At 44.0% G+C, this 20,088-nt stretch overlaps 1 protein-coding gene across 1 annotated transcript in view; it reads right to left on the bottom strand.

Moving 5' to 3' along the window:
* Nucleotides 1–13,582: 13,582 nt before the first annotated feature.
* SURF1 (SURF1 cytochrome c oxidase assembly factor) overlaps nt 13,583–20,088 on the bottom strand; it is a 79,646-nt gene continuing 73,140 nt past the window's right edge. Inside the window, exons 10-12 of the mRNA XM_086924728.1 lie at nt 15,358–18,089; nt 14,900–15,223; nt 13,583–14,569 (exon numbers count right to left, since the gene is read on the bottom strand). Of these exons, the coding sequence (XP_086780854.1) occupies nt 18,023–18,089 (67 nt within the window). The 3' untranslated portion in view covers nt 13,583–14,569; nt 14,900–15,223; nt 15,358–18,022. The remainder of the gene's footprint in view (nt 14,570–14,899; nt 15,224–15,357; nt 18,090–20,088) is intronic.

Below are 20,088 nucleotides of genomic sequence, written 5' to 3'. Positions count from 1 at the left end.
TGCAGATCGGCCCAGAGACACTCCGCCGGCATCGCGGATCTCATCTCATCAAGGGACCTCGATCTAGCCATTCTGACTGAAACGTGGCTAACTGAAGCCTCCACACCTATAATGGACATACTAGTACCCCCCAATTATCACATTATTAGACTCGACAGAAATGGCAAGACTGGCGGGGGAATCGCATGCATCTACAGGGGCAACCTCGTTGTCACTGAAGGTACCTCCCCCTCCTCCTGCGAACTCATCTGCCTCTATTACTAGCGAGGGCAAACCTGTGTGCTCCCTTCATGTTATCTACCACCCACCCAGGGACAACCTCTCCTTCTCCCAACAACTCATGGACACGATATCCACCAACGCCGGTCGGCAAATCAATCAAATCTATTTGGGAGACTTCAACCTCCATTGGAACGATCAGAAAGACGTTGTGGTGAATAGCCTTAAGACTTTCCTCAACGCGCTGGACCTCACCCAAATCTGCAACCGTCCAACACATGAAAAAGGCTCTATCCTTGACCTTATCATCGCCAAAGAAGACTACCCAGCTGGATGCAATCGAACCCTGTGACTGGTCAGACCACCACATCATCACCTTCTTCATCAACGAAAAGGTCAAACTTAACCCGGCTCAACCTGCCAAAACCAAGATCTGGAAGAGGGACATGAAGAATCTAAACCCAAACTCCTTGCCTGCCCACACAGGCAGTCTCCTTCCCCCGACGGGCGTCTCTGATGTGCATTCACTGACCGACCCCTACCTAGACACTATGTCTGCAATAATCAATGAAGCCGCACCCCTTGCAAATGAAGAGAGTCGTCACCAAGAACTTGAACCCATGGTATGATGGTAGACTCAATGAGGACAGACGTGCTATGCGAATGGCAGAGCGCACGTGGAGATCTGACCCCTCAGCACTACACCTTAGAGCCCTTAAGAGTAAGAGAAACGCTTACTTCAGAAAAATCAAACGCTCGAAATCAGTCTTCTTTAGCCAACAGCTGGATCAAGCAAAAAACCGACCAAGAAAACTGTTCGAGTTAGTCAAAACCCAAACCAAGACGCAACCTCTACAACCTAACAGTTCAACAAAGGATATTCCAAGCTGCGAAGACTTTTCTGCTTTCTTCAAGCAAAAGACCGACAATATAAGAAGTGATCTCCTCAAGGATGTAAGTCGATATTCCAGCTCCAGATGCATAACCAACACTCAACCTAAAAACAACGCTTCATGGACGTCCTTCGACACCTATACTGAAGAATCAATTCACAAGCTGCTCGGTACCCTGAAACCCGCCAATCACCTCACAGACCCCCTACCTGCCAACGCTGTTAAAGCCCTCACCCCCCTGCTCCTCCCACTCTGGACTAAAATCATCAACTGTTCCTTGCAACAAGGACTCATCCCAGACTCCCTCAAGATAGGGCAAGTCACACCTATACTCAAGAAACCCACAGCTGACCCGGCCGACCTAACCAATTACCGACCTATCACCAATATTCCCACTCTGGCCAAATTGCTAGAAAAATGCGTACAACTCCAACTGACAAAACACATCGAGCAGTTTGACCTCCTCAACCCTCACCAATCAGGTTTCAGAGCAAAACATAGCACGGAAACGGCTATGACACACATAATTGATGACGCCCTCCAAATCCTTGATCAAAATGAGTCCTGCCTCCTCATCCTTCTTGACCTCTCCTCAGCATTTGATACGGTCAAACATGAGAATCTACTGGAGCTGTTAAATACCAGAATGGGCATATCTGGGACTGTTCTCAAATGGTTCACTTCCTTTCTGCACAACCGGTCTCAGAAGTTCAAGATCAACAACGCATTGTCCTCGCCTGTGCCCGTAACACTAGGCGTCCCGCAAGGCTCCTCCCCATCCCCCACATTGTTCAACCTCGTCATGGAACCACTCACCACCTTGCTTCAAGCATCAAATGTACAATTCCATATGTACGCCGACGACACTCAACTCTACCTCAAGCTTCAATCCCCTGAAGACATCAAACTTCTGAATGCCACACTAAAACACCCAAGCATGGCTGGCAGACAATCACCTTAAACGAAATGCTCTGAAAACGGAGTTCCTTCTGATCTCACCTCCTGCGAAAAAGGCCATCACCCAAACCTGGCTCAATCATCTAACCGCACTAAATGTCCATCCCACCATCGTGGACTCTGCAAAATCCCTTGGCATCACACTTGACTCCAATCTTGACATGCAGCTGCATATTAGCAAAGCAACTAAAGGAGCCAACTTCCAAATCAACACGCTGAGAACTCAAACCCTTCCTACCACCCAAGGACTTCCGAACTGTTGTACAAGCTCTAGTAATTCCTCGCATAGACAACGGAATTGTGGCTCTCTGCGGGCTCCCCCTAACAACAACGGCGCCCCTACGAGCCTCCTTGAACGCGGCCGCGAGACTCATTACTGGTTCAAGAAAACACTCGCATATATCCCCTGACTTAAAAGCCCTGAACTGGTTGCCTTTTGAAGCCAGAGTTCAGCTGAAAATTGCCTGTATGACACTCGGCCGTACATCACAATTCACCCAACTACCTCACTCACAAGCTGACTATATCAGGAGGCTCAAGATCCAACAGAAGCGCAAAGAATCTCCTCCTGAAACCTCGTAGATTCCGGAAGGAAAAAACATACAAACGCTCCTTCTCTGGAATGGCACCTAGGATCTGGAATGCACTCCCGCCAGAAACTAGGCTTATCCCCTCCTCTGTACTCTTCAAGAAAGAGGTAGAAGCCATCCTTATGGCCAAGTTCACCTGAACCCTATTGCTACTGGAACAATGACAGTACATGGCTCCTTTATTATCGGCTACCTGAATGCTTATCTATGTTACTCTTTTATGACTGCTACTGGATCAAAATCACTGCACGGATGCTAAATTATTGGTTTCCAGATTGTTTATTAGGGCTGTACACTAGGACTTGAATGCCTTACTAACTTGCAATCCACTCACTACTGCCTACTATTCTGTTTTCAACAGTGTGGCTACTCACCCTCTGGGGTGCTATAATCTCACTCGAGTTGACACTGCATGGCTTCTATATTATTGTTTCTTGATTGTTATTATTGTGCATACTTTTGTGCGAGTGCTACCCTATTTTGCAACTCACTCACTACTGAATTTTATACTGTTTTCAACAGTTTGTGTATCCTACCTACTGTTTTCTGTAAAGCGCTCTGATATCTGCAAAGATCTAGTTCGCGCTATATAAAACTTAAAAAAAATAAATAAGTAAAATGCTGGTTCTGAGCACCAGAGAGCACTGGTACAAATTAGGCACTGGACTGGTATATACAAAGTGCACAGAACATGTTAAAACTCCAGTAATATAGGGGTGGGAGATAACGGGGGAACCTGAGACCTTGACTAGATGAGGAAAAGAAAATCAAAAGGCCAAAAAAACACTCCAACCCACCCAGGAGTAGCATCTTGAGAGAGGGAGCACAGCGAGCTTGCTTCGCTCGTAAAGAAAACTGTCAGGAATTAAAGGTACAACTAGGCAAAAGCAGTTGCAGTGTAATTGAGCTTTGTAGCACAAATGTGTAATTGTGCATCATCCCAAATGCAAAAATCACAATTTAAGGAATCTCTAAATTGCGATTGCTTAAATTGCGATTGCATTTAAGGAATCCCAAATTGAGATGCAATGCATGAAAGTTAAAAAATTAGCAATTTCGCTAAAAGGAGTAGCAAATTACCTTTTGTGAATTTTTCAAAGTTTCATGTTGCGCACATGTGCACAGATCAATTTCAGGGGTGCAACAGGGTGTCATTTTGACACCCTTGAAATTGCATGAGCAATTGCTCATGCCCATAGGAATGAATGGGACAGCATTCCTTAATTGCGCCTAGCAATTTGCGAGTAGCAATTAAGGAATGTTTAGGAATCGCTATTTTGTATAGCGATTCCTAAATGCATAGGCTTTTGCGATTCCTTAATTGTGATTCCTTAATATTCGCAATTATGGAATCGCAAAAGCCTACGTTGATGCATGTGCCAGTTAGTGAATCAACTTAGATTGTGTGATGCTTGCAATAAAGTCTCAGAAATGTTGGGATTCCTCAAAGTATCTTGAATTCCCATCATAGGTAATCTTGAATCGAGCAGGACATGCGAAGATAAAAGGGATGGAAAGAACTCAAAGTTGCAAGCTTGCTTAGTCTCCACAACGGCCCCAACAGCGCTGGGGATGCCTGGCTTCACCTTGGGGGTGCCCAGTAGAGAGCATCTCACAGGGAAAGCCAGGAAGGGTTCCACCGCGGTATACAGCGCCAGGATGCACTGAGATGGGGCGGCAGTGCGCTTTACAAGTATACCCACATTTACAAGTGTGAGAAAGCCTTTCCTTTTTTGGATCGTTTCCTTTGCATAGTCTTGAGCAATGTCGAATTTGGAGCCATTCCTCATCACCTGTTGCTTTTTCTTCATGTGGTTTAGGGTTTCTTTGGCTTGATGGCATCTTATGTGGTTTGAATATCATCAGTTCCGGCTACTGCATGGCTTTAACTAGTTCGGAGTTTGGGCTTACCTGAGAGGATCCAGTGGGCTCTTTAGAGAAAAAAAAAATTAAAACATCTTTTCAATTAACATTTTGCTCAAAGGATCACAGACAATCATGATTACAATAACATGCCCCCAGTTGCCAATAAAGTCTGACCACATTCGTCTCCCAGTGGGACAGAAGGACATTAACAACATTCTTTTCAATAGTTGTAACCCATATCAATGTACAAATATAGCCGCTAAAACCTCCCCGCATTAGCGACACAGCTTCTGTCTCCTATCTATGACTTTAAGGTTGACAGTCTTCCAAACCCAACCCCAATCTATATTTACGCCATGGAGACCATATTCTCTCCCACTTTTTGTTACATCCTCTCCCTTTATAAACCGTCTCTTCTGTTCTTTGGCACCAGTCCAGGTTGCATTTCCACTCTCTCAGTGAGGGCGGCAAGGGTGACCCCCACCTCCGTGCAATGTTCCTTTTAGCGATGCCGGCCGCCAGGGCCAGCCAGATTCCGGTGTACCTGGGCCAATCGAAATCCCCTTTGATCATCAGGAGTAGCCATTTTGCGTCCATAGAGACACACTTGCCTGAGACTCTGGACAGCAAATCTGTAACTTCCAGCCAATAGCTAACTATCTTCGGGCAACCCCACAGGATGGGCTCTTTAAACGTTGAAGTATTTGGGGAAGATTAAACCCTGTGTTTTTAGAATCCAAATTTCTAAAAATACTGCATGTGAGGCTGCTCCTATGAGAGACCAAAGATATGCAAGTTTCCTCTACAGTTACGATCTTCTAATGCGGCAACTTTGTTTGTAAGGGCACAGAATTTGGTGGATAGGGAGTTAATAGTGTTTTTGACTCTTGGTGTATTCCATGTGGCTAATTCTAGATTCCGCTTATTAAAGCTTTAAAGTCTTTGGACACTGTTGGTTTTGGTTTCTTGTGCTAGATTGTGGAGAGCTGTATGTCTTTGCAGTATTAATTGCATGTTGGCTGTTTGGTCTTATTTTAGCTTTACAGGAGAGTCTGGCGCTGGAGGTTCCGCTTTAGATCTTTTCTTACCAGCCTTAATTGCCTGATTATCCTTTGGTCTTTGTTTCTGGTATCCACCACACTGAATTGTGGTACAGCAGACATCTAAATTTATTGGAGTAGATCAGGTTTGTGCTGGTGTATACATCTTTGTAAATGGGAGCTCAAGTGTCCGGCTAGGATGCTGAGGTCAAGTTGAGTATCACATGATGGAACACTACGGTAAGCCTATTTATTAGTGAAATGAGTATGGTAGAATATTGGGTCAATCAAATGTGTCCATTTATTTGTGTGTTACTGTGCAAGCAGGCACCGGTTGTACTAGGGGGAGAAAGCTGTTGGTCCATAAAGCCCAGTTCAGGTGAGGGAATTGGCATGAAATGACAGAACCCTAAGATAAGGTTGGCAGCCCCTGGACAGGTTTCAGTTTTTAATTGCATTATGGATGCCAACATTAATCTGGTATGAAAAGTGGTTGTGGTACAATGATCTTGTAGGGTACCACCCCTGCAAGGTTTCGAGGAGGATTCTATGGTTAAACCATGCCACATGAATTATCGCTCAACGTATCCTCAGGTCTGAGGACACCCTCATTTGTGAGTGTCCCCAAATCCAACAAGTACATGTCTCTTCAGATCTAGGACCTTTATTGGTTAGGAAAAGGCATAGACCCTGTTTCTGGTCACAGCTAGAGGATCAGCCCACCTTCCTTTACACTCATCAAAGCATGTATGAGGCAGGTCTTGGGAAAAGAAACATGACGCGGCGTGCGACTGCTTTGTGTTAAAATGTTTGAAAGCAGAGAATGAGCTAGATCCCTCTAGCACTAAACAATGGTAGTGTAGCATGCTCCTAATCATGCACACCTTTCTGCAGTGTGGGGAACAGAGGGCTATCCTTCACTCTCTAGATGATGGCACAGATGTTACTCTCCACAACTTTGTGAGGACCCTGGTCCCACCTACATCATAAAAACTTAGTAATCCAAACCACCTTTCCACATGACGGATGGCTACCTACTAGCACAGCAGCTTTATTTCTGCTTTTCCAGAACCATTCTGGCCATGGACAAAACATACTCTCAAAAGGGCACTTTAGACAAAACACTGTACACAAGCGGCACATCACAGATGTGCCATATATTTAGGTATTACTGTTCTCACAACCACATCCATCCAGAAGTACAGAACATTCACACCCACTCAACAGCGCACAAATATATAGCCAAATATCACTGCTCAAAATAGTATCCTTCATCAGGATCCATTATGAAAAATCATGAGTCCAGAGCAGTCTAAACATGGCATTTTTGGCTATTACGCCACCAAACAGCAACCCCTGCCATCAACTGCACAGACTACAAAACACACACTCCAACTCATGCGCATTAAGGAATGCTCTACAGAACTACACCCATCATTGCCTATCACAAGCTTGAAGCAATGTTCATCGAAGAAACATGGCTCACCTCCATATCTTTGATAATTTTGAACACACTCATTACAGCATCCAATATGCAACCCAGGCCTTACTGTTATCTATACATTCCCCAGATCCTGCACTCTAAAAAAAACAATCAACACAACTCTATAGAGCTCCTGACTTGTAACTTACCACTCTCTTTAACTTACTACGCTCTCATCCACTTCAACTGCAGGAATCCCAGACAGAATAGGACTTCATAGACAAATATCCATTCTTTGTCACCAATTCATTCATTTTACACGCCTGCACCACACTCCTGGGTGAGTTCAACCCGTGAGACAACTTAAAAAACAAGCATTGGAAATGCAATAGGTCTCGCATTAGGAAAGTTTGAGCTATTGATATTGTAAATGACACTTTTTTATTTGTGTTGGTTTTGAAAGTAGCAAAATTAATCGCTTTGTCAGTTACAATGTCAATAGTTTTAACTTTTGCAAATGTGACACCTATAGCATTTGTAATGCAATGTGTGTTGTATTTACGTGACTTAGATGTATTGATATTACAAATAACAATGGCTTTTAATTTTGTAAATAATTAATACTTAAATAAAAGTTATTGTAATTTATAATGGCAATAGCTTAAACGTTTGTAAATAACTTTTGTGAAGATTATGTTCAGTGTATTTTATTGTGACGAAAATCCAAGAACATTGCATTTGCACCTAAACACACACAGCCACACACATATAGATGTGGTGGTGGGGGATATGGTGGTGGTGGATGTGGTGGTGGTGGATGTGGTGGTGGTGGTGGTGGAGGTGGTGGTGATGTGGTGGTGGATATGGTGATGTGGTGGTGGATATGGTGATGTGGTGGTGGATGTGGTGAAAGTGGTGGTGGATGTGGATTTGGTGAAAGCGGGATACATGAGCATACATGAGCTGTCGGTACGCGAGGCCTAAAAATGAACGTATGTAGAACTTGGGGAAGAGGTGATATGACTTTGTGCATAATACAGATGATAGCAGAAGAAAGGTAAATGTAATCTAAGTGGATTCCGAGGTGGCAAATTGGTGCTCTTTTAATCATGGATAATGGATGAAATATTTTTTGAAAATGTTCAAGAAAGATGTATTCATATTTTTTTGAATTATAGAAATGAAGGTGCAAGCATTATGTGTAGAAGGGTGTTGCTCCATTTTCAAGGCGTAATACAGGTTTGCTTCCTTGATATTTTATTTTTCACACTCCACCTATAAGTTAGTGATCTGTTAGCTCATTGTATTGGTTTAGATCAAGGAAGGTGTTTGGATGAAAAGCTTCTGATCTAGAGCATGGCTGTTGTATTGAATGACATGGATGTTACACACTCAACGACATGCTTTATTTTCTGGAACAATTGACTATTTCAATTTCAATGACAGCTCAGAAACTGGCTTTAGACTTGATTGCAGTAGTCATGCATTGAATAAGGGATGTGCAAAACCAAAATGTCTCTCTAGTAAACTTTTCGTAATACTTGCGAATGCATAATTGCTACCTGGAGGTCGCAGTTTTTTACATTTGTGTTTTCAAATTAAAATCAGGACTTTTGCTTCCCTTTTAAAATGTCGTGAGAAAATAAAGATCTCCAACATCCATCAAATTCGCGAGGCAAGTGGTGTTGAAATAAAATTGCGAGAAAGGAGTTCAACCACTTTCAGTGCCAACTTGCACTGAGAAATAATAATGTCATTTTGCAGGGAAAACTGCAAACTGACAAACATGAGGAAATGAAGAAAAAAAGTCGGGGAACATATGAAGGGCAATAATCGGGCGCCGTGTTAGACTTTCCTCACGTATTAAAATCTATGCAGGCAACATTAACCGTTTGTATCCTGCCTCCTAGAGGATGTTTGGAAGAAAGTGGTGGGAAATACTAACCTATTTGAATGATAGAGGGTTGGTTACAAGAGAGTGACGAATACAAGAGAAGGTCAAAGCACAAAGCCCGTCCAAGATATAGTCTCATAGCCCATAAAAGGCACGTCCTTAGCACTGGACAGGAGCAGGGAGAGGTTTTGCTTGTGATCGTGCTGAGTTGGAGGCCGTGCTGCACGTAATCAGAATGGCTCGTTTTCCGCTGTCTTCGCTTTAACAGCCCCGCCAAAAGTCTTGGCCGACAACGGCGGTCCCACTAGGAAGTTATGACGAACATAAGAGGCCCCCAGAGGGGTCTCTCACACACATCATTTGCAAGCAGCAACATTTGAAATCAAATGGCCATTAAGGGAAACACAATGCCGATTGGGAAAGCAACAACTGCAGAGCAGTCTCACAAAGATGCTTACTGCCGGCTGAAAACACGCACAGAAGCAGCTCTTTGCTCACTCACACTGCCTATTGCCATCTTTAACCACATGAGCGCCCATGACCTATATCGTCACGGAAGCCTCTCCACAGTGCACACCGGTGTGTTAAAAAATACTAGCTAACATCCTGCACACCCCAAAACGTGGAACTCAGCAAATTGTTCATTTAACGCAGGTTTATCTCCCTAGTTATTGAGAAAAAAATCAGACAGACACAGACGTGCGTTTTCACAGGAAGACAAAAGTAAAGAAGGTTGTGCTGGGAGAGAGAGAGTGGGGAGGAGAGGAGGAGGAGGGGGAGGAGAGTAGTAGGAGGAGGGGGGAGGAGAGTAGGGGAGGCACGGCCTAGCGGCCGTGCAACCAAGAATTGCCACGATTCCTTGCAAGTTGGTTAAAGACTGTTTAAGCCCCCATAGTCTCGCAAGCTCGATGCGCATCGACAGGCGAGACCTAAAAACTAAGCAATGCCTTGCCTGGCCTCATCACTTGTCACACAACAAACAAACTTCTGAGTCTAAATCCAAGATCTCATCACAATTTCACCATTCAGTGCAAATCTTCAGTATGCCATTACTGAACCAATCAATGACCTCACCATTCTGTGCTCCCTGTTCGGCATCCAACAGAGGGTCAGCCGAAAAAAGTACAAGCATTCAGATCACAGTTCTCCATCGAGAACCTAAACCTGAAACTCATCTCTCACCCAGCACCCTCCACATCCACTGTCAAAACTATCTAAACAACAAGTACATTTCTGGACAATCAAGGGCACACCCATGATTCAGCTAAAACACACAAGCACATGCTAAATCCTTTGGAACTCTGAAGACCTTGAAGGCAATATATGCTCCATCTATAGACAGGAAAGAAACTGGAAGACAAACAGAAACCCTGATGACTTCATGCTTCAGTCCCTTTGTACAACATGCAAACAGTCACCCCACCTCTAACGCCCAGTACTATAACAACACCATTAATGAAGCTTCCAAAAGAAGAACTGCACTAACCCTGTTCTGTATTTTGTTAGTCTATCAGAAGAGCGACAACCTAGAGCCGGTATCCACGGCCCTCATGTTTTGTTTTCTTAATTCAGGGGTGTCCCCATATCTTAAAATGTTATTTATTTTTTTACTTTTTATTTGTTTGCCTCCTTAAAATTGCCTCTCAGTTGCCTGTGGCATCTTTCAATATCTGACTCTCATCAAATCCCTCAACTGGGATTCACTGGTTCTCTTCCTACCTATCCAACCAATACCAATTCGTTCACATGTATACTTGCAGGTCCCAGAAGATCCCGCTTACCTGCAGAGTCCTTCACTATTCCATCTTCCATGGAGGCCCTTGGCATGTAACTAACCAATAGCATAAAAAAATCATCAATATACCAATGACTAAACGCCTCTTGAAAGTCTTCTCCACTCTAGAAATCCAACTCCTCAAACACTGCGTGCACCCTTATCCAGCCGTGGATGTCCAGCACCCTACATGAAGTTCAACCCAAACAAAGCACAAGTATTACCTTTTGCCAAACATAATGAGCAACAACTAGTGCACACTACGATATGAACCTGGATGGATATGAACCTCAACTTTCACCCAACGCCAAGTCACTCGGATGCATGCAGGGATTGTGTTATGTGTGTAGGTAGCATCTGCTAGGTTGCTGCTACACTCATACTTGTGACATGCTTGTGTTCCATTTATGTCACCTTTAGAATGTAGATTGGGACACTGTTATTATGCTTCCTATTACTTTGTTTCTCTGGTGTTCTCAGTTGTTTTCTGCACTTTGCTTTTTCTTTTCATTTGTACCTCTTGGATCTTTTCTTATCTCTCACACTTCTTTCATTTCTGTATTTTGTGCTCCCTTCATGCACACCTTTTTCACACCTTCATCTTTCCTATGGGTCTCTCTTCATACTTTTATGTATTCGGTAAAGTTAAATTTCCCAAGGTGGGGAGATGTGTTATAATGTGTGTAGGTAGCATATGCTAGGTTGATGCTACACTCCTACTTGTGACAGTCTTCCAAGATACGCCCCGCAAAAGCAGCCTGGTTCACTACCGAACTACTAGAGATTAGACGCGCCTGCAGGCGACTCAAGAAAACATGGAGGAACCAGAAGACAAACAAAGCCCTCATCAACCACAAGACCGCCATGAAGAACTACCAACAACAATAAGGGACACCAAAAGAACCTTCATCAGGGAAAAATCAATGCCAACGCAGCGAACTCTAGTGAACTTTTCAACGTCATCAAACGTCTCACCAAACCATCATGCGAAGCCACTGACATCACACCCACCCAAGATCTCTGTAACAAGCTCAGCACCTTCTTCCACCAAAAGATTGACCCTTTACGACAATTTGGCCTTTGCCCCTACAATCACGACCAGCGCCAACCCAACACTCTCCACATGGAGCCCCCCTTCAGTCAAACTAATCACCATTACCATGAAGAAGACCCACTCTGGCGCCCCCACGGACCCCTGCACATCTTTCACAGAGCCATCACGGCCATCGCTCCAGAGCTAACCCGCACCATCAACTCTTCCCTGTCCTATGGACTGGAAGCGCGCTGAAGTGAGGCCCCTCCTCAAAAAACCATCGGCAGACCCAACTGACCTCAGGAACTACAGACCTATCTCCCTCCTTCCTTTTGCGGCCAAAGTCTCAGAACGAATCGTGAACACCCAGCTGACAACCTTCATCGAAGAAAACTGGATCCCTCCCAATCTGGTTTCCGCAGCAACCACAGCACAGAAACAGCCCTAATCGCAGCCACCGATGACATCCACATCCTGCTTGATCAGGGACATCGCAGCCCTCATCGACCTTTCGGCAGCCTTCGACACCGTCTCACACCGCACACTAACCACAAGACTCCACAACACGGGAATTCGCGGAGACGCCCTCAACCTGATCCGATCCTTCCTCTCCAGCAGAACACAGAGGGTCATGCTCCTCCCTTTCCTCTCCAAACTCATCGACATCATCTGCGGGGTCCCCCAGGGATCCTCTCTGAGCCTGACCATATTCAACATCTACATGGCCGCCATCACGGACTCAGCATCATATCCTATGCAGACGACACCCAGCTCATCCTCTCCCTCACCAGCAACCCCGAAGACACCAGAATGAGCTTCCAGGAGGGAATGAGTAGAGTAGCCACCTGGATGAAGGACAGTTGCCTCAAACAACTCCGAAAAGACCGAGGTTCTGATCTTCGGACCCAGCCCCTCAGCCTGGGACGACTCCTGGTGGCCTCCCGCCCTCGGCCCCCCTCCGATCCCAACAAACCACGCTCCGAACCTCGGCATAATCCTCGACTCCGCACGAACCCGGCAAATTAACGCTATCGCCGCCGCCAGTTTCAACTGCCTCCGAACCCTACGTAAGACTTTCAAATGGATCCCCGCAGACTGCTGAAAGACTGTCACACACGCACTCATCACCAGCAGGCTCGACTACGGCAACTCCCTCTACGCCGGAATCAACAAATCACTACTTCGCAAACTTCAAACCATCCAAAACGCAGCCGCCAAGCTCGTCCTAGCACTACCACGCCGGGAACACATGACGCCGCACCTACGAGAGCTCCACTGGCTCCCCATTGAGAAGAGGGTCACCTACAAACTACTCACGCACGCGTACAAATCCCTGAACAACATCAGGCCCAAATACCTCAACGACCGAATGACTTTGCACAAACCCAAGAGGAAACTCCACTCTTCTGACCTTGCCCTGGTAGAGGTCCCCCGCATCCACCGAAGCAGAGCCGGAAGGAGAGCTTTCTCCTACACCGCCACCACAGCATGGAACGCTCTCTCAGTTGAAATAAGATGTTCGACTACCCTACTCACCTTCAGACGGGCACTCAAGACCTGGCTTTTCAACTGATCAGAGCCACTAGACCTACCCCACCCCCAGCGCCTTCAGACCCTCGCAGGTGAGTAGCGCCCTTCACCAACCCTTGATTGATTAATTGATTGATTGACACGCTTGTGTTCCATTTATGTCATCTTTAGAATGTAGATTGAGACAGTCATTATGCTTCCTAGCCGTGCCTGGTAGGAGTGTGGTGTGGGGGTCTTACTTCCGTAAGAGTGAAGTACATATTTATCTGCATTCAACTGATCTGTCTTCAAACAAATTACAACAGATTGACTTCACTTCAAGCAGCATGTTGAAAGTAAATACCTCACAGGAGTCCAGGTATCAATTCAAGGAAGTATCTTTATTGAAGTTCAGAGGTGGTAAGTCAGGATAGTAGGTAGGCCAAGATGTTAGCTGGTAAGAAGGTCCCACCAGGAGCTGTTTCCTTGAGCTCAGCCAGGAGTCAACTGTCACACATCAGTCACAACACATTCTGTGACATCAATGAACATTGTAAGTGTTCCCAGACTGAACAACGAAGGAAGACAGGGTGGACAGGAGAAAGACAAGGAAAAACCTTATAACAGACCCTCTTTCCTTACAAAGAGAAAGAAAAGAAGAAAAAAGATCAAAATATGTAAAACATAATAGAGAATTTATAAAGAAACCAGAAATGCAAAGACAAAAGAATATCAAAATAGGAAGAAACGCACAAAAACAGTAGAAATTAATTACTACAATCAGGAAAACGAACTTCTACAATCAGGAAAATTGTAGAAAGACAAGGCACAAACACCAAGTCAGGAAAGTGAACTACTACAAACAAGAAAATTGTAGTAAAAACAACCCCCTTTTTCCCAAGGGAACAGCAAAACCAATAAAACATGTGCCAAGATCACAATGCAAAAAGAAACATAATAGAACCAGAAAAGGACAAGATGTAACAAGAAGATAACAAGAAGAAAACAACAAGAACAAAACATGAACCCCAGACGTCTCCGGCACCTCTATGAAGAGTGAATCAAATCTGCCGTATAGCACACAGTGGACCAGCACGATAAGCATGGCAGAACTCAAAACCCACACATAGGAATAAAATGTGAGTACGTGATGAGCAATGAATGAAAGTAACAAAATGGTACATAAAATGTACAAAGGTGCCGGGATACACTTACTCACAGGCAATATGCCGGGATCCACTCACCGTCAAGTAACATACCGAGATACACTCACCCGTCAAGTAACATGACGGGATACACTCAGCCGTCGAGTAAAAAAACACTAAAAGTGGGATACACTCACCCACAAGTAAAAATCCGGAATACACTCACCTGTTTGTAGACATCTGCCGCACTGCCTGAATAAACGTTTCGTCTACCTTATGGATTTGTATATACTTATGTTGGCTGTTGAAATTAATTCTTTGGAATGATCAATGTGAATCCTATATGCACAATTGAGTTTTTGTAATATTAAATGAATTATATATAAAAAATAAGTAAATAAATCTATCGTGTTATTTTCTGTATGTGTACACATTGTTTTTATAGGGTGCTCCTTGAGTACATTTAAATATCCCACATACAGAGACGTATTCTTATTAATAGGCCTCGTCAACATATCTTTCTCTAGCTATAATTTTCCTATACTAATACACTCACCCGTGAACAGGAAGTACAGGGATACACATAACCATTCATAAAAGGATACACTCACCCATCAGCAAAAGAACAACTCTGAAGAACTAGAGTTACACTGTGCGCTTGGCAGAACAAATAGAATAACAGGAATGCACAACACACAAAGCATATAATAATCAATGCAAATGGAACCGGAATTAATTTCACCGGTAATCGATCTAAGTTCCCGAGTGTCAACTAATAAATAAAGTACAATCTAAAATGATGTAGTGCACAGTACCAGAAGATGGCGAAATAAGCACAATTTAAAGTAAACTTGCATTAGAAATATTAACCCCTTCGATGCTGATGACGAGCTCAGCTCGTCATCACCCACGGGTGGCGTGTGCTGATGACGAGCTGAGCTCGTCATGTAACGCGGAAAAGTGAAAAAAGCCGCGCAGCGCAAAAATCACCGCAGCAGCGATGCGGTTAAGAACATTCAAAGAAGAGAAAAAAACACACTGCAACAGAGTTTGAAATATCTTAACTGAACCTAGAAATATGTCTATATCTTAACTGTGCCAAAAAGACACTCTAAGCTGAAAACAGCGGCAAAAGAAATAAAGAAAAGAAATGCCAACAGCAACGAAGTGAAAAGAAAGCACGTCAAGACTGTCATCATGAAAAATAAAACTGAAGTCCAAACGTGATAGAAAATATCCATCTGAGAAAAAACAATAAATTAAATCAAGTAAAGTAGTCACCGTAGTCTGTGGTGATAATATGCTTTTGAAAAAGGATACTGTGGTTCAATCTCGAAGAAGTACTTCCTGCTTGCTTAGTTCTGAATTACACTGCGTTGGTGGAAAACAACCTTATATATCAACGGTACAACCTTATAAAAAAACCTCACCTCATAGCAGTAAACAAAATGCTCCTACGTGATTGCACCATGCAAAATAAGAAGAGAAGCAAAAATACAGCAGGGCGTCTATTACAAGAACAACTGCAAATAGCTAGAACAAGCAACTCTGTCAGAAGTGGCGGGTTTCAAGTAGTGTACCAGCTAGCGTTGAGACCAAAAGGTGACGTTGTGAGGAAGGATGTTGGCCAATTGACGCGCAGAGGTGAGCAAGGCATATTGCATCGATGGAGCCAACCACAAGATGACGGCATGCACACAACATGCTTGCAGGATGGCTTTAGGTGTACTTGTGCACCAAAACGTCCAGAACAGCCAGGAAGAGCAGACGTCACTGAGGATCCATGCCAGGCTCGTAGGATACAGGTAAGACAGCGCGTGTCAAGGGCAGCTCGAGCCATATTTTGAAAATCGAATAACAGTTGAACTGGCCAAATGTAATAGATGAACACACTTATAAAACTCCAAGAATAAGTATAAAAATGGTCCAAGCAGGCACAAAGAAAAGTGCTGCACGGCAGGGACGATTCATTAACAGTTCTTGTAAGTCTTGTTAGACAGCGAAAACCAGGCAGCACTTGGAGCTCAGAAACACAGGCCGGTAGAAGAAAGTAGTAAAATACCTTAAGCAGGCTTTGAAGACGCTAGGCAAATTACAGCAAAAAGCACAATACATTATTCACGAAACTTGGTGGAAACCTGGCACGCTAGAGTTGAAGCTAACCGGTGTCTTTAGGTCACTGGTGGGGCTGGGGCTGCCAAGTGCTTTGAAAGAAAATTCATAGGTAGTTTGAATTTCTTTAAAGTTGCAGAATATTTTAATTCCAGGTAATAGCAGTTGATTCCTTGAAGATCAAGCAGGTTAGTGCTTCAATCATATAGTAGGTTTCCAAGGGTTCAAAGACTAGATCGTCGCCAAAATCTTGAAGTAAGAATCTTTACAGGAAGCCAGGTAGTAGGTTCCAAGTTATAACTTTATTTATATTCCAGTTACAGAAGCCTTAGGTACAGCCAAGAAGAGAACTAGGCCATAATGTCCGCCCCACCAGGAGCAGCCTCCCAGCTGCTCAGCCTGCTAACACCAACTGACCAAGATCATGCACCCAACATTCTATGAAGTCATAACATTCCATTCACAACCAGGCTGAACAGCAGGAAATGAGTAAAGAAAGAGAGAAGATGTGAAATAACATCACAACACAGCACACCAGCAAAAAAACAAAAAAACAGATGCCCCGGTACAAGAAAGTAACAGATTATCCCAGAAAGCAACTTCAGACCTGCCAGTCAAGCCCTTGTGCCCTCACGCTTGGATGGTGGCAGCACCCTGCTCCACGTCCTCCCAGACTCCACACTGGCCTCATCTAATAGGCACCCTAAATGCTACAGCATGCCTCTTCAGGGGCCTGAAGAAATATGACATCAACACTACCTACCCAGTGCAAGCCCACATCATCCTCAAAATCAGCGGCAGCAGCTACTTAGACATCACAACCTCTCTCCCAGTTCACACTACTTAGCACACCTTGACAAGTCAAATAATATTAGGGAATGACATGGACAGCTCAGAACCATTTGGAAAGTCACTCGCAGACTACTGAAGGTGTTGCAATGACAATAACATAACGTGCACCAAGATTCTCACACTCTGTCCACTTGTCCTAAGCCTGCACAATTGTAGCAATGGTGACGTGATCGGAAAGTAAAGTTCTAACCATCTGCTAATGATTTTGAAATCTAGGCGACCTAATTTCCACTCTACTTTCCTTGATGCAATTGTTAAACACATCAGGAATGCAGATGTTATCACTTCAGTAGTTCCTTATTTATTTGTAATAAAAACTACCCACGCTGTGCTTCATCCATGAATCCAAAAGACACCAGAAACTGATTTACATAGCGAAATTAGCCCAGAAGCTATTTTCAACTTTCAGTTAATTCTCTTCTCGAACACTCAAGTTCTGAAATTATTTAACGGTTGTATATCTTCATTGCAAAGTCTGAATGTAGTAGCCAACCATCACAATGTTGTAGATCTCTGGAGTGCTGAAAAACACTTGGGCACTTGTGTCGGGGGAGGGTGGCAATATTAATTGCACATGAGGTTGTCCATTGTCCTGGGTGCATTTCATCTTAAGCGAATCCAAATGTAGCATATGAGAAGTGAGTACACCTTCCCAACTGTTCTCCAAGTGCAAGTGTCCGTCTGCTTGTCCACTCTAGGAGCTCGCTTCCATCTTCTACACTGGTAACTTCATGAGGAACTTCTTGCACCAAAGGTATGACGTTGCCGCACACAGTCCGTACCTGCAAGACCAAAGGGAACACTCAGTGGAAAAGAAGAGTAATGCTCAATTTAAAGTAGAAACCACTTCTCATATGATTTACATTTTACCAATCATCAGTTCTGCCACTGGAAAATGAGTTGTCATCACCAAGTAACTTATAACCAAACATGTTTTGTGCTTGTACTGTATGATGTATGCAGCGTGCGCAGGTGTTTGGCTAAAGTTTGGATATACATCAGCTGCTCAACACCCTGTTGCAGGGTCTCACTACAAATGGTGTTGGTTGTAGTTTTACCTATGTAAAGGGGTCTGGGTGATCAGTGTGAGGTTCGGAGATGTGCTTACAATGGTGTTGCAGCGTCGCTGAGCTTGAAGTGTGAAAATCTAAGCAGTCACACAAGCGGATAGTTACCCCCTTTGGGTGGTCTGTTTTGCACAAAAGAAGCCACCGTGCACGTGAATCAGTGGACCCACAAGTAATATGCAATATGGATTTGAACATGAGTGACAACGCCACACCCCTGGGAACTGTTCAGTGGTCAATCCCAAAGCAAGAGCAGATTAACCCTTGGAGACATTGATAAACAACCACAGAATACTAGCAAAAGTTTACACCAGAGTGGCAGAAGCCCAAAATATGAAGGCACAATTAAACAACCAAGGCATGCTCAGTGGGTTCCACCCAGAGACGACAGAGTGCTAAACATCATACAACCAGCTTTAAGAGAGTTGAGTGACGCACACAATTCAGGAAGGCCATGGGTCAGATGTATTTATTCATAACGTGCATCGTTCACCAAACGATTAAGGCCATGAGAGCCTGAAATGCATTGGGATTTAGCACCGCCATCACATTTGCACTTGGAAAATAAATAAATGTTTGTCTGTCTGTCAACTGGAGTGCGGAGTTGGGTCTTCATTACGCCGATGAATACGTGGAAATAGTAAGCAAAACCAAAACATCGAGCCTCCTTCACGAGTAATACTCATACGTTAATGCATACTGACACAACACAAACGCAAAGCAAAATGATTACATCATTGCGATGTAAAACACTTGGTACATGTAATATATGAATAAACTCCTTTACTCAATGCAACAGGGATCACAAGGCTGAGCCCCTAGTTTGCACATGCCCCCAAACGCGTGATCCTAATTAAGGCCATCTCTAGACGTCTCCTTTCGGGTACAGGACACCCTTTATTCAAATCCCAGCACTGACATGTTTCTGTTAGATCTTTTTACTAGCAATCTAGTTTTTTTTACATACAATTGAATTGCTATTGGTCAGGCTACTGGATTCTCTCCATTTATAACGATATATTGTTTGTGTGCAGAGGGCAATATGGTGTTTATTAGCATTGTTGAGTGTGGGGAGGGGCCATGACTCCCGAGAGGAGATGCTTCACGTGGGGCAAAATGTCCCTTAAGTTAGATGTTGGTTAACAAAACTAAGTTTATACTTTCTGACGGATTCGGTGTCTTCTGCAACACACCGCTAAAACACAGAATAGATCAGCTTCTTTAATTACTTGTAAGCTAATCCTCAATCCCTCCACATTTTTTTTAAAAGGGAAACTCTCCGAAAAGCTGCCCCTCCCCAACAACAACAACAACAAAATCAAAATAAACCCTCCACCCCCATCTGGCACTACTGGGTTCTTTACCCTTCTATATTTGAGGTTGTGTGTAGAAGACATTTACCACATAATTTGGTGGTGCGCTGAAAGGCATGTCTTGCAGCTCCATTCCTCTCCAGGGCACACATGTAGCCCTCCAGATTCCCACATTTTGTTATCTCAAGATGCTGTGTTTTTTGTAGGGAAAGCACGATCTTTCCGGTGATGGCATCAGGTGATTTTAAGGGGACAGAACAGGAACAGTACGAGGAGGTCTGGAGGGCGTGGCATATTCAAAAGCATCCCCTCCCTGAGATCTTATAGGCTCCTTGCGACGATGTGTGCTAATGAAATGCTTCCACACTAGAAGTGAACTGTGTATCTGAATACTCTACGCT

This window comes from Lissotriton vulgaris, chromosome 5 (genome assembly GCF_964263255.1).
Source record: "Lissotriton vulgaris chromosome 5, aLisVul1.2, whole genome shotgun sequence".
Lineage (NCBI taxonomy): Eukaryota > Metazoa > Chordata > Amphibia > Caudata > Salamandridae > Lissotriton > Lissotriton vulgaris.
Note: the sequence above shows the minus strand (reverse complement) of the source record. Positions and strands in the feature narration are given on the sequence as shown.